The sequence below is a fragment of the Typopeltis vanoorti genome, chromosome 20 (assembly GCF_054136105.1).
Source record: "Typopeltis vanoorti isolate ZY-2024b chromosome 20, IOZ_Tvanoo_1.0, whole genome shotgun sequence".
In the NCBI taxonomy this organism is placed as follows: Eukaryota; Metazoa; Arthropoda; class Arachnida; order Uropygi; family Thelyphonidae; genus Typopeltis; species Typopeltis vanoorti.
In genome coordinates this window covers 29,152,147-29,167,694 of record NC_143568.1, presented here as the reverse complement: position 1 = coordinate 29,167,694, position 15,548 = coordinate 29,152,147, and the positions used below count along the sequence as shown (strand labels likewise).

The following is a 15,548-nucleotide window of genomic DNA, read 5'->3' as shown; positions in this document are numbered from 1 at the left end:
ACGAAACTTTTCATATAGATCCAGGAATGAGCTGTTGTGTATGAATGCTAGAAGTATCAAACATGGGATATGAAATAATTCCATTGATATGAGTTTGTTCACTCAAAAATTGTAATAAGTGAGCCATGGTTGGACGAGGATGATGTAGAATAGATGGAAAGGTCTTTTGATGCAGAAGGGCACTCTACCTTCTTCTTTACCCTTTGTATTGATAGTTACGTATATACAAGATAGATGCAAGGGAGAATAGTGGCAGTGGTTTTAGAAGTGAATAGAATCAAATACTTAATTGGATGTTGCTCTATACTTGATAATGTGGAGGGTAGTGATTATGACAATATGTATTGGGATGATGAAATAGAAATAAAGAAAATGAATTTTTCTAGTGTTTGAGGATTAACTCTCCAGTAGAGTATGTAACAGAGTACATAAGGATTGAGGATCCTGGATTTGATTTCACCAAAGGATGTCGTTATAAATGTGGTGTCAAATCTCTCTCCAATTAATGATTGACCATGAAGTAATTACCTGAGTGATTGCCAGTCATGTGATTATGAGAAGCCCAGGAGAGCTTGCAGCTGTAGTATGGAATGAGAAATTGGGTGAAAAGGAGATCGCTGATATTTGGGTATTGTTTAAGATCTATCTAGTAGAAGCAATTTCTAAATCTATTCCAAGGGTCAGATTAAATAAGGTAGGTGTGAAATGGATTAATGAAGAGATTAAGCATGCAATATAGAGAAAAAGCATTTTATAGAGGCAACATAAGAGGAGTGGTAATAATAAATTCCATGAGGAATGCAAACAGCCAAGGAGGATGACTCTGTTAAGGGTATCAAAAGTTCAGTATCAGCGGTGGTTACTAATCAAGCCAAAAAAAAAAACTAAATACGATAGAATGATACTGGAAAAAATAGTATAAGGACAACTGCTGCAGAGGATATAGTTGAGATGACTTGGATGATATATCACTGCATATTTTGAAGAAATGTGCTAGGGAGTTGACATCTACCTTGGCATATTTAAGTATTACATAGTCATTTTCCAGAGTAGTGGAAGGAAGGGAAGACTGTCCCACTTCATAAGGAAGATGACAGAAATCAAGCATCATATTATAGGCCAATCTGTGTTGTGGTTAGTGTTAGAGAGGCTAGTGAGAACTAACATCCAGAATTTGATGGATTTGCATGGCTTTGCTAAAGGAAGGTCAGATTTTAATAATTTACTTATTACAATAAGGTGACAGCTGCTTTGGACAAGGGAGATGGATATACAGCGGTATACTTGATGATCACCACATAATAAGTTGATAGTCAAACGAGAGCTGATGGGGTTAGATGGCTTGGAAATAGACTATCTGATAGGAATCGGTAAGTTGTGTATAGGGGAGCAATATCCCAGAAGAGGAATCACTAGTGTGCCTCAGGGGTCTGTTTTTAAGACCATTGCTGTTTAACCTGCATGTTAAATATTTGAATTGGAATATTCAGTTGTTTGCAAGATGATGCAAAATTAGGAAGAACTGAGGAGTAGAGCTGATCATGTGGCCTTACAAGAAGACCTGAGTGAATGGGCATAGGGAGGTTGCAAAATGTAATGGTTTTAAAATTTGGAAAACAGATGATGTAGAGAAGGGGTCTTCAACGCATGGCCTGTGGTGCCGTGGCCTGCCGGCCATTTTGATATAATACCTATTTAACCATTAAATTGCAATTAAATAAAAAAATTTCAATAATGCTCACGGGCCACTGAGCTACACTGCGGTATTTAGAATTGTAAGATGCTTTCCAGATTCACAGGGAATGCTGTGCATTTGATACTTTACATAAAATCCTATAAAAATAAATATTAAATAGACATGCTTCTTCAGCCACATACCAGCACCAAGTGGTACTTAAGTACTAGTATTAACATCACGGTTAGATGACTGAAACAATAGTTCATTCGAGTGCGCTGTCTAGTGCCTTCCAGATACATCTTGAAGGTTCTCGATATTGAGGTCTCATCAGTGAGTAGGTAGACCTAGTTAATATCAAGTTTGTAGCGAACAGAACTTATCACCCTTCTATGAATTGATAAGTCGTAATAAGTTCTGTTCGCTACAAACTTGATATTAACTAGGTCTACCTACTCACTGATGAGACCTCAATAAAGGTTGAAGCCGGTCTGGGTAGTGACCTCTCATAATGTTGAACAGTAATACAGCTCCTAGGAGCTAAGTTCACATTATGGGTAAATATCAAGAATAGTGATCGGAGCTTGCTCCACTAGACATGAGTTGCCTCAGCTTGCACTACCTTAAGGGTCAGTTGCTGCAGTATCCAGGTATTTGCTTACGCTTGGAATCGCCAAACTTTATATAGTTTCTACTATATTCGCCATGAAACTCGGTTTCTTATTCGGCTAAGGAACGATATGGGATATATATCCCTTGACTTAAACAAGTCTTCTATAGATTTATTTTCAATGCCAGGCTCAGTACAAATGGAGCCTGGCATTTTGGCTTGAACTCCAAAACAACTCTTCTTTGAGAGAAAAATTATTCAATGTGCCCTTTCTTACATTTTACAAAGACTAAATTTATGAGGACGCATTCCCTAATCTTTGCTGGCATGCTTTGAAGACGTGCGCTTTGTTAGGAAGCACATACATATGTGAGCAGTTCTTCTCCAGAATGAAGCATGTGGAGTCCAAAACAAGAACTTGGATTACGGACTAACATCTCGTGAATACTCTGTGTAAAGCAACTCCAACATCGACAAGCTGGTCAAGGAAAAACATTGCCAAGTTGCCCATTTTCATTGTAAAAAAATGAATGTTTTCTTTATTAAATTATCTTTTTTCAAGTATTGATTGTATTTACTTATCATGAACCAGACTCCTGCCTACATTCTTAAAGCTGAATTTGTTTATTTTTATAGGATTTTATGTAAAGTATCAAATGCACAGCATTCCTTGAGAATCTGGAAATCATCTTACAGTTCTAAATACCGCAGTATAATTTAGTGGCCCGTGGGCTTCATTGAAATTTTTAATGTGGCTACACTGTCTGAAAGGCCCTCTTGAAGGCCCCTGATGTAGAGTTTTTACTCTTGTGGGGATATTATTATAGGTGGAGAAAATAAGATTTTTGGGTGATGGTGGATAAGGATTTAGAATTTAAATGGCACATTAAAAAATTGTCGGAGTCAACACAACAAATTCTGGCAATAATGCAGAGCACATAGTGACTTCTAGAAGCAAGGAGATTCTGGTTCCATAAAATCCTGATGTAGAGTTTTTACTCTTGTGGGGATATTATTATAGGTGGAGGAAATAAGATTTTTGGGTGATGGTGGATAAGGATCTAGAATTTAAATGGCACATTAAAAAATTGTCGGAGTCAACACAACAAATTCTGGCAATAATGCAGAGCACATAGTGACTTCTAGAAGCAAGGAGATTCTGGTTCCATCGTGTGAAGTAGGGTCGAAAAGTTTCCAGCCTGACATACAAATTTTGTGCCAATTTTAAAATGATTTGCATGATAATCCCATCTATGGGGTGGTTAATGTACCAGCTTCAACTCTACTTTCATCATTCAGTTGGAGTTTGACTAACATGTGACATTCTAAGTGGCTGCAATGTTAAAAATTGAGTACTGTACTATGATAGTTTTTCACCAAGAAATGCCTAGCTTCTTGGTTTCAAGTTTCTCCTAGGAAGAGAGCATTGAAGATGATCCTTGTAATGGTCAGCCTGAGGAAAATGTCCCTTGTTGAGGAGGAACTGCTCAGTGACAGGTGGCTGAAGCTCAAAGAAAACTCAGAAAGGTTGGTTCTTTCTATAACATCCATCTTTTGCATCATTCATGAGACGTTTCACATGACGAAGGTCAGTGCAAGATGGATGTCCCAGCTTCTCTTTTCAATTCAGAGGGATCGTGTTGAAAAGCAATGTTATTTTTTTGTTTTTTTTCTATCACCTCTAAAAAACCTCCATAAGTCAGGCTTAACTTATGGAACCACCCTCATGTGGTCTTGATTAGACCACATATGGACTACTGCACACTGGTTATCAAAAGGATAGATATTGGAAAGAGTTTAGAGACAATTGACTAAGGTTCTGGTCTCTGCAATGTTGCATGAAGAAAGGTTGAAATTTTGCAGTTTGCAGAGTTGAGTGGATAGAAGCAAGAGGGGGTGATATGATACTTACAGGTTGGTAAGGCATTGTTATAGGATTAATGTTGAATAGGTTTTTCATAAAATGGTTGGAGATAGAACAAGGTCATCTCTGGATGCTGTATCAGTAGGGAGTGAGAGGTAGGTTTCTTGGAGAGTTGTGAATGAGTGAAATGCATGGCTTGAGTGTAGTGTCTGCAGAAAATTTGAATGCATTTAAGGCACAGTATTGAGGATGAGCTAGGTGTATGACAAAGGGACCTGCTACAATGAGTGACTCCTTGAGGATCTTGGGATAATAACTTTGTACATATTGATTTGTTTTTATTTCTATTTTTGCTTAGTTTTCTATGAATTATTTGCTGATGATAAGTATACACTTTTTGCATAGTGACACATGCAGAAATTTCTAATGATTTGGAATTAGCCACCCACCCTTTGCAAATCCTAACTTCATTCCATTTTTTTTTTTCTCAGCTCTTCTTTGTATCAATATATTTCATGTATTCTACCATTTTATTGGAGATTGGATGCAGAGCCACTTTTAATGGATTAAATAATCAAAGTGGATATTAGATCCATCATTATTTCAAAGCCGAATGTACAAACTGAAAGTTTCATAAGGTAAGTTGATCAGAGAGCTTACAAAAATACACTCCCTGACATTCACCACGAGTTGCCTTAGCGTGGACTACTTAAGACATAGGCACCGCCCAAGTGGTTATGCAAGTCTTACGTAGTCCATACTAAGGCAACTCGTGGTGAATTTGAAGGAATGCAGAGAACCAACCAGGGCTTCTGATCTAATGTCCAATCCTCACCGTCTCATGGTGCACCCTGTTGGGTATCTACCTGGATACTGAACAAACGAGGATGGGCTGGCAATTTGGGATTTAGCCAACCAAATTGTATTCTTATTGGTTAAACCAAAATAAAAAATGATGGTACAACATGACAAAATTTCATGCTGGCTGGGGCGTGGCCCGGTTAAACCAGGTCCCCATTGTTTTTGCCAGGGAACCAGGGTGAACAGCGAAAAGTCAGTTACTAGAACAAATCTGAAAACACACACCAACTCAACATCACCAGAGTTAAAGATCGGTACTATCAACATGAGAAGCCTGAATGGCAAAGAAATGGAGCTAGCTGAGGAATTAGATAAGTACCAGATCAACATAATAGGGGTGACTGAAACAAAAAAGACAAACTGGTGAGATCTTTCTGAGCAATAAATACAAAATATTATATTCAGGAAATGACAATAGAGGAAAAGGAGTAGCCATAGTATTCAACACAAAATAAGAGGCTAATCTTCTTGATTGGCAGGCAGTCTCACGTAGAGTGATGTGGGCAAATATGAAAATGGGGAACTGGATAATGAGACTTATTTGTGCCTATGGTCCCACAGAAGCTTCTACTAAAGCAAAAGTTGGAGGGATTTTTTGATACTTTACAGAAAGCAACTGACACAATGAAAAATTGGTCCTTGTTGGGGATCTAAATAGCAGAGTAGGAAATGATTGTCACACATACAAAAATATTTTGAGAAAATTTGGAGAAAAGAGCAAAGCTAATAATAATGGCAAATAACTGTTGGATTTCTGCTCAGGACATGGACTGGTTATTACTAACACCATGTTCCAACATAAAAATGTGTACAAATTCACATGGAGAGAAGAAGCAAGGAATAAGAAAAGTCTCATTGACTATGTTATTATTGATAGTGATGTTTTCTCCCTGGTGCAGGACACCAGAGTGTACAGAGGATTTGAAATTGGAAGCGATCACTATTTAGTCTTGAGCAGGATAAAATTGAATTTCATATTGAAAAGAATAACATTTAAGAAAGTTTTAAAGCGAATAAAAGTTGAGCAGCTCTCAGATGTGAACTGTAGACTAAAATACACAAAGATTATGGAAGAAAAAATGAAGGAGTTTGAGAACAGGAAGCGAACCGTGGAGATTGAGTGGCAAGCTTTGAAGAAAACCGTGATCGATTCAGCCGGAGAGGCATGTGGCGAGGTTGTCTGCAAGGATAGAAAAATTAGGACTCCATGGTAGACACAAGAAGTTAAAGAGGCAGTGAGGGAAAAGAAGAAAGCATATCAAAAGTTCAAGGCAAATAAGTCAGCTTTTGCTCTTAGAGAATACAGAGACAAATGTAAGAAAGCGAATCACTGTAAAACTAGCTAAATAAAAGTCATGGGAGGACTTTTGTTTAGCTAGTCAAGAAGGTGGTAAGATATTCTGGAGGTTGTTGAAGAAGCTTAGAAATGGAGGAAAGATTGCTGTAAAAGGAGTTAGAGGTGATAAAGGTGACATGAAAACAGGAGAAAAAGATCCTTGAAGTATGAAGTAATTACTTCGAAAAATTGCTGAATGAAACGAGCAGTGATAGCACAGTGGTAAAAAAACACTCAACAGGCATACAGTCAGGAATACTTGAAGTAGAAAAAGCCATCAAAGGCTTGAAATGTGGAAAGGCATCAGGAGTAGATGATATTCAACCAGAAATGCTGAAGTGTGGTGGTATAAGTCTTACAGTGGCTGCAATGCATAGTTCAGAAAGCCTGGGCAGAGGGACCAATTCCCAATGATTGGAGTAGATCTCTAGTGGTGCCCATATATTAAAAGGGAAATAAAACTGAATGCGAGAATTACAGAGGTATTTCCCTACTGAGTGTTCCTGGCAAGATCTGTGCAAGTATACTTGAGAAATGGTTGAGAAGAATTGTGGAAGAAAAGCATGGTGAAGAACAAGCTGGACTCGGGCCAAATAGAGGCAATCAGGATCAGATCCTCACTTTACGACAAATATTCGAGAAAGCATGGGAATATAACAAAGATCTGTATTTAAGTTTTGTCGATCTGGAAAAAGCATATGACAAGGTGCCAAGAGAGAAGCCATTTAATTACTCTACAGTTATATGCTGTCAATGGACATTATATCAAGAAATACTTAGTCTGTATTTGAGTTGTAAGTTGGCAGATAAAATTGAAGGATGTACAGGAAGATGGTTTAATGTTAAATCTGGTGTGAGAGAAGGATGTACAATTATCCCTTCTGTTATTCATGATCTATATGGATCACATTAGGAAGGAAAGTGGTATTAAACATGATATCAGAATTGGAGATGTTAATGTCAGCTTTGTGGGGACGATGTTATACTTCTGAATAAATCCGCTGCAAGTTTGCAAGATTCCCTGACTAAATTGAATAACTGTTGTAATAGATATGGTATGAATGTCGGCATTAAAAAGACAATGAAAATAGGTAGAATTGTTGAAGATGTCAACTGTGTTGTGAACGGGGAACCTGTGGAACAAGTAAAACATTTCAGCTACTTAGGGACTATTTTTAATGAAGATGTAAATTAAATGTGGAAATGGACAACAGAATCAACAAAGCTGTTATGGTAGGAAGTCAATTGAATAATTTCATATGGAATAAGAGAGAAATTAGTCGGAACACTAAATTTGCTGTATACAAGACAGTGTTCAAACCATTTTTAACTTATGGATCTGAGAGCTGGGTCAGTAGTAAAACACTTGATCAAAGACTAGAGACCGTAGACATGAGAGTCCTGAGAAAGATTAGAGATGTGAACAGATGGCAGTATCATATTAAAAACGAGGATATTAGGAAAAAACTTAGACATCTTCGGCATCCAGGAGTGCATTAGCAGAGCTAATCTCAGGTGGTATGGTCACTTAAACAGAATGGGCAAGGAAAGATTAGCAAAACAAGGGTTCTCTGCCAGGTTGACAGGAAAACGACCCAGAGAAATACCAAGATATAGGTGGATTGATACAGTACAATGTACCTTAGACGATAGAAATAGAAGATCTGATAGTGTGATAATATTGGAGTCTTGACAAGTAACAGACTGATTTGGAGGAAAATTGTAGGTAGGAAGTTAGTAATGATGTAAATTTTTCATGTAGTACTATCATATCCTGTACACCCCTTGAGGGTACATGTCAGGAATTTGACTCCTTTTAGAAAACTAAAATAATGTTCCTATAGTTTGCAAAAGCATGAAAAACAAATAGTTTTTCAGTGTATCAATCAATAGATTACAGAATCATTTACACTCTGTACTATATTTAGCAACTTTATAATGAAAATCACTCTCACAGATACTATGTATGCAGGTAAAAGATTTATTGTAGCATTAAATATAGCATAGATGTAAATGCGTTTTATCCTTACATAAATTTTCTGAAACTTTAGAAAATGTAACAGCTGTTTATAATGCAGTCATTAGGTATAGAAAGCACAATTTATGTAAAGCAAATAAAGTTGTATGTTTATGTGCTTATATGTATGTATAATGAAATAATTTCAAATTGAATTTGAGATTTTCAGTATCATTACAAAATTTCATAAATGCTAATTTTATAAATAAAATTCTACTGAAAAAAAATGCATGCCATGTATTTGTGAAAATGCAAGTCAGACACAGATGTGGCATGCATGTATACATATCATGCATGCATACATATAATATGTATACATGTGGCATGCATGCATACATATTATACATTAAAGCTTGTTCCTACCAGCATTTTCTGGATATGTAGACACTGCCTTGGTGCAAACATGTTAAGCTGGAGTACATTAAACAGGATCCACAGTTGCGTTGTCTATCAATATAAGTTATCACAAATGCCACCTTTCTTGGTGAAAGGTGCACAGTTTGAATTAGTGATACTATTATTGTACCTTCATGTTTTTTAATAGTGTAGTAACATGACATCTAGTGAGAGGAGATAATGTTAAACATGTTGCCCATATAGTGCATGTTTGCTGTCTGTTGAAGATTACTTCACAGCATCCCAAAAACAATACTATTCACTCTCCCTTCAGTTGCATCTGGCATAGGGTAATTCAGTTGATTGGGAAGCTTTTTAATGTGTTATGTCTTGTCTCATGTATTATCTGGCAACCCACAAGGAGATCACCTATGTTCTATTTTTTTGGATGGAAGATGTTTTGAGTATCCAAATATGTCTGGGATACCCTTGATGAGTCCACAGTGCATAAAAGAAAGGCTGAAACCTGGTTCATTGGTCACTTTAGTCTCCAATAAACATATCCTAAGCTGATATATGGCAAGCTACACGATGTTCCATAATCTGTGCCTTAAACACTGGTTTCCTTGTTATATTTCAATGGTGTGAAGGAACTTTTACAAGACTATCCAAAACAATCTTTGCTTATTTCTTATGACTTCACTTCATCTCCCTGCAACAGAGGATAGTGATCTTCAGTCATATAGCATCAGAACCTCTGTTATCCTTTTTAAAATTGGTGATCTCTCTTTTAGATATTCAACCTCTCATAGAAACTATGTCCCAGGTTTTCACTATTGACCCCCACAGCTTTGATATGATATAGGATTTGCACTTTGTATGTGGTTTACCCTCACATGGTATACCACTAATGATCCAAGAAGAAAGTTTGCAATCAAGGTTGTTACGAGCATACATATATTTCATATATATACATATATATACACACACACACACACATAAAACGCAAATCTGTTATATATCACTTGGGACATTAAACCAGGCCAGCCATTATCTTAAAATTTGTTTATTTTATTTGAAAATGCAAGTGGAAATCAAATGACAGTAATAAGTTGATTGATTTTAAAACCCTCAAATTGTGAAAATTTTGGATACACAGAATAAAAATGACTCCCATAATTAATAGGAAATCAGGAAAAAAATTTGCAGACATTTAAAATTCAATTTGACTTGCATAATTATGCAGCTTCATTCCCCTGGTTTTACTTGAAGTGACTCTACACTCTAACTGTCTAGAAAGCACTTCAATTAAGATATAATAAACTAAATCATATTACTGCTAGTTGCTTCAGCCATAATTCCAGCAAAACTTAGTCTATTTGCCTCTATTTTGGGATGTTTCCAGGATGAAAATCCTGCCACCTCCTTCAGAGACCATCTAGATTTTTAAGAGTATTCAAATCCCGGATGTAATTTGGAAGTTGGTCTTGCTAACAGCATTCTCACTGTGAGCTAAGTTTAAGTATTTTTAAGCATTAACTACAAAAAGGATTCATGATCACTATTCATATCTCTTGTATCAGTTATTAGTAATTTGTATTATGACAATTGTCTTGGTTCTGATATTTTATTAATCTCATGGATGCAAAAGAAATTATTCGTGTATTTTCTTTTAGTAAAACTGAATATTAAATTCTCTTTCTGATAGTTTAATTTTCGGTTGTACTATATTTTTTCCTGTCTTTCTATTTATAGGTGAAATGGGATGTATGTATTATCTAAATGATGGAGTATATGGATCATTCAATTGCTTGATATTTGATCATGCAGAGATAAATCCAATACCACTTTTGGTAAGCAAAAATTATATTTTTATCCCATCAAAAAAAAAAAAAAATGCTAGTCTATTAGCATATGCTAATATTATGATTTGGTCTGATCACTGCCCTAGCTGTAGAGAAGTCAATGTTAATATTTTCCTTCATTTCCGAGTTAGTTGGTCTCAGGCCACTGTGTGAGGTTTTCCTCCGGGATTGCTCCGGTTTTCTCCTCACAAACAAGAAAACCAACCATTGTACATAATTTTCAGGCATCTACACCTGCAAGATGTGTCAGTTATATTTTTGACTTCTCAAGTTTAGGAAGGTCATTAAAGTTGTTTTGTGAGTTAGCCACTCTCAGAATCTGAAAGATCATTTGTATTTATTTTTGGAGATTCTAAAATAAAATTAATACAACACAATGTATATTTGCAGAATACCAACAGATATATTCTTTAAATATATGCTTGCAAAATGAATTCAGATTAAGAAATGAATTTAAACTCTATTATGCCATTCTTTCAGAAGAGAAATTCACCCCTTAACCTCTGTTTGAAGAACAGTGAACAGACTGTGTACAAAATGAACATACCTGTTCAGAATTTTGAATTAATGTATTTAAAATTATGATTAATATAATTGATTCTTAACTAATTTCCTGAATTTTCAGAAAAGTTACTTATTCACTGCTAGTAGAATTATTCCATTAATTGAAATGTTGGTATTTCTTTTTTAAGATGTTACAAAACAGTTGCTCTTTTTTATATATTCAAGTAGTTCTTAATGTTGGTTAATTAAGAATCACAATTTTTATCTTTTAGATATCTGAACATATCTAAATTTTTTTTTATTTGGAAATAAAAATTTTATAGGATATTGTGGATCGGTCAATGTTACGTAGCAGTCTTTGGGGACCAACTTGTGATAGTATGGACCGTATAATGGAAACATGTTATCTTCCTGCTATGAATGTTGGAGAGTGGATTGTCTTTGAGAACATGGGTGCTTACACAGTTGCTGCAGCTTCCACATTTAATGGATTCCAGAAGCCATCTACAATTTTTGCCTTGCCATCTCACATTCTGTAAGTTTCTTCATTATAAAATAGCTTCAATGCCATAAGAATGGTCCATTTTAAGCATATCAATAGCACTTTTTTGTATTTGTTATTGTGAAGATTAGCTGAAGAAAATTAACTTATTTAGAAATATAAGTTGGAAGGAATCTATACACCTAACACTTTTCCATTTTACATAAAATCTGCAGTATTTGACCCTCCATAAAGATTGTAAATCTTTATCAAATTAATTCTTAATTTTTATTCACAAAGGTGTGTACTCAGATAGTGATATGCTTTCACAATTAACCTTCAACTAGTTTCCTATGAACTTTCCTACTTGCTAGTCTTTGATAAGTGCTGCTTTATTCTTAAAGCATGCCTTAACTGCATCTACACCTATATATGTGGCAGTCTTTCTACCATTTTGTTCACACTTGATTTGATGTTGTTCTGTTTGGTGATTCTACTATCTTAAATATTCTGAAATATTGTCAAGTTTAAGATTAATGTTTTTTAATATAGTTCTACTATTGATAGTGCCTATTTCTCTCAGAACTTGTTGCTCTTCAGTCTACTGAATTGTTACATGTGTTTAAATTTTTTTGAATGCTGAAAGTTTTCTTTAGTTTATAAGTTAAATTAAGGTGTTATTACACCTTTTCACTACTTGTATATGGGAAATGACTTCTGCATTACTTCAGCCTTGGTATCTCTTCTAGGTCTGGCTTCCACTAGTCGCCAAGTCGAAACCAGTCTCGGCAGTGGCATTTTCTCATAATGCATAGCATTATACATACTCAGAAGGATGCATGCTTTGCATTATGGAATACTAAGGCAATTGATGTGAAGTCATTAGCCTCTATATATGAGTGGCCCATTTGTAAAGATTCTTCATGTGCAAACATTGTTTGCTTACTTGCATCAAGGATTAAACCAAGAATATAATTTCTCGGCATCTTTAATTTATAACTACCTTGTTCGTTGCACCTTTTTACAGCTTGGAGATCTTTTTTGTTTTCTTGCTTGTCTATCTGTGCATCCCCCCCCCCCTCCATTGATACCGGGAACTTTTATTAATCATTAAGTTTGTCCCATCTTAGCTGCCCTATCTTACGTCAATATATCTAATTTTTTTACGTACAATGTAACCTTAACCCAATTTTCAATCAAAAATGGAGCTGCCTCCTTTTTATGTAGCAATGCCTTGTCTTAGATTAAGTTCTGTTAAAGGAGTGTTGAATTTTTGTTAATGAAAGATATGTAGTGGATGAACTGTCTTTATAAATGGTCGGTGACCTGGTAGAACGAGATTTGTGATGTATTGCTTGGTTGCATTTCAAATACTGCAGACCATATAAAAAATTTTAATAACTACATACAGAAACTTGAATACCATGCTTTTATACTACAACATGCAACTTTGACATACAAGAATTTACATTTCATTTATTGCAAAAATTTTATAAATTCTTAATGATGTCTTTTCTTTCACTGTTAAATTCACACCATCTTTGTCAATTCAGACAAATATATCTTAAATCTGGTATGGTTGACCCCAAGTTTTCACCTACCAACTTACTTCTACTTTGATCTTCTGGCAGTCTCAAAAGATTCTGGAGGCTTCTTGAACAATTCCAGAGACTTAAATTGTTAAGAATGTTTACACACATTTTACTATGCCACAATTCTAATGACATAATAAATTTTTCCTTATTGCAAACACTGTTAGACAAACTTTTCACACTAACAAACTACTGAAAATTTTCTACCTAAGTCCATAGGTACAATACTATGCTGAAAATCACTACAGTAAGTTATCCACTATAATGCTATTGGATTCTTATGGTTTGCTGTGGTGCAATGTTCCCTCTAAGCTGTATGTGCACACTGATCAAAAAGGGTAGTGCACGTGCCAAGTAACTGCATGCACAAAATTTTTGCCTCCAGAATTTGTAATTTACAGCCAGTTTTTTAGCATACTATAAAAACAAATTATGATAAATCATACATGTTGCTTAATTTTATTCAGTAATTTATCCATTATCTCTGCTCTAATGTTATTCCAACTTAATATCCTCTGATTAGTTACTTTGACCTGCACAAGCTGACCTCAGTAAGCTGCAGACACATTTTTGTTTAGTGTCTGTTGTCTAGACAGTAGTTATCTGAACTCATACAAGCAGTGATGGATTTATGTAACCTTATTTGGGGTTTATGGCTGGTGGTTTTTGCACTTGCACACATGAGCAGCAATAATTAGAGGGAATATTGCTGTGGTTAATTAAGTGTATGATACTTCTCTCCCTTAATATTAATTATAATGAGAATTAGTTTCTCATATCCTGATTTGATACTTGGTTATTTTTCAGGACTTTTTTGCAGCAACTTCCAGCTTGGCCACAACTTGTCAAGACCTTGGATCCTCACCATGTGGAGACTGAGACTTCAGATGTAGGGGTTGATACTCTTGGCTGTTGTGTGCTGCAAATGTCAGAACCTATCTCAGCTTGAATCTTTTTTGGACCAGAATATTCATAACTTTTTGGAAGTATTAAGATCTAATATTTTTTTTAAATACTCTAAAACTTTTTCTTAACAAATCTTTCGACATTCCATGTTCTATATTATTGGAGGCCAATCTTGTTCAAGACTTCAAGGGTGGCTTTGGAAGTTTCCAGGAAATTAAATGTCTTTGTGTCTTAAGTATGGCTAACATAAATCAGCAGTAGTAATTTTAATGTGTACATTCTCCAAATAAAGCCTTTTACTGAAGTAAGCTTAAATGTTTTTGTTCTTGTTTTTATTTTTTACTTTGAAGAATAAAGAAATTTATATGTATTTTCTAGATAGTCAGTACTTATTTTACATGCTTCTCAGACATGGATGTAATCCATTTTAAACCACTGATACATGCAATTCGGTTTTTTCCTACAACCACTTCATAGAACAGAAATGGTTCATGAAAATAACCCTTCCCTTTAGAGCACGTGTAGTGGTTAATTGCATGAAGGTGCATTATCACTTAAGTGCATAACTTCCTTTTATAGAGAACAAAGGGTCAAAACCAAATAATGGGGAGGAGACCCTTATCTTTCAGGAATGCAGAGACCTAACTGGGGCTTCTTACCTAATGTCCAGTTCTCGCCTTCATGTGGTGCACCCTGTCAGCAGTTATCTACCAGGTACTGAATATATGGGGATGGGCTGGCAATTTGGGACATAGCCTATACAGAGTACAATTTGGTAGGCTTAAAACACAAATTCATATGATGGTACAACATGAGATTTCATTCCAGTTGGGCATCACCTGGTTAAACAAGGCCCCTGCTATTTTCATCAGGAAACTAGAATGAACGGTGAAATGTCAGCTATGGGAACAAGCTGCAACTCAACGTCTAGAGCAGTGGTTCTCAAAGGGTGCGTCAGGGCACACTGGTGCGCCCTAGAAGATTTCTGGGTGTGCCCTGTGGTATTCCAGAGAAATGTGTCCAGATATAAAAATAAATAGTTACTCTATTATATCTTTTCATTATGGATATACTGCTCTTTTTGTCAACACATCATTATTATGTTAATTAACAGCGGTTTTTCTTTCAAAGAGAACAAGAATATGGTTTATTCTTGTTGTGTATATTACTTATTTTAAAAGTGTTGGAAGTGGATATTATGTGCATATTACTTATTTTCAGATAAATACACCCGAATAAAATGGATAGATTTCTCAAAGAAGTGTGATATTGAAGAATCAGATTCTGATAGTAAGCAAAAGTTAAGTGCAAGTAAGAAAGCAAAATCGCGGCCTACTCGCAAATTAAATAATGAAAGTTATTTAAGCTTTAGTTTCACTTGGACCGGAAGTGAAGATCATCCTTTGCTGCTATGTTTAGTATGTGGATGCAAAATAGCAAATGAATCATTGCTTCCTAGTAAATTGAGTAAACATTTTAAAACTATGCATTCTAATTTAAG

At 35.4% G+C, this 15,548-nt stretch overlaps 1 protein-coding gene across 1 annotated transcript in view; it reads left to right on the top strand.

The window, feature by feature from the left end:
• Window positions 1–14,351, top strand: part of LOC150095316 (ornithine decarboxylase-like) — a 62,959-nt gene extending 48,608 nt beyond the window's left edge. The window contains exons 10-12 of the mRNA XM_090410748.1: window positions 10,455–10,552; window positions 11,392–11,603; window positions 13,949–14,351. Coding sequence (XP_090266874.1) covers window positions 10,455–10,552; window positions 11,392–11,603; window positions 13,949–14,090 — 452 coding nt within the window. The 3' untranslated portion in view covers window positions 14,091–14,351. The remainder of the gene's footprint in view (window positions 1–10,454; window positions 10,553–11,391; window positions 11,604–13,948) is intronic.
• Window positions 14,352–15,548: the final 1,197 nt, after the last annotated feature.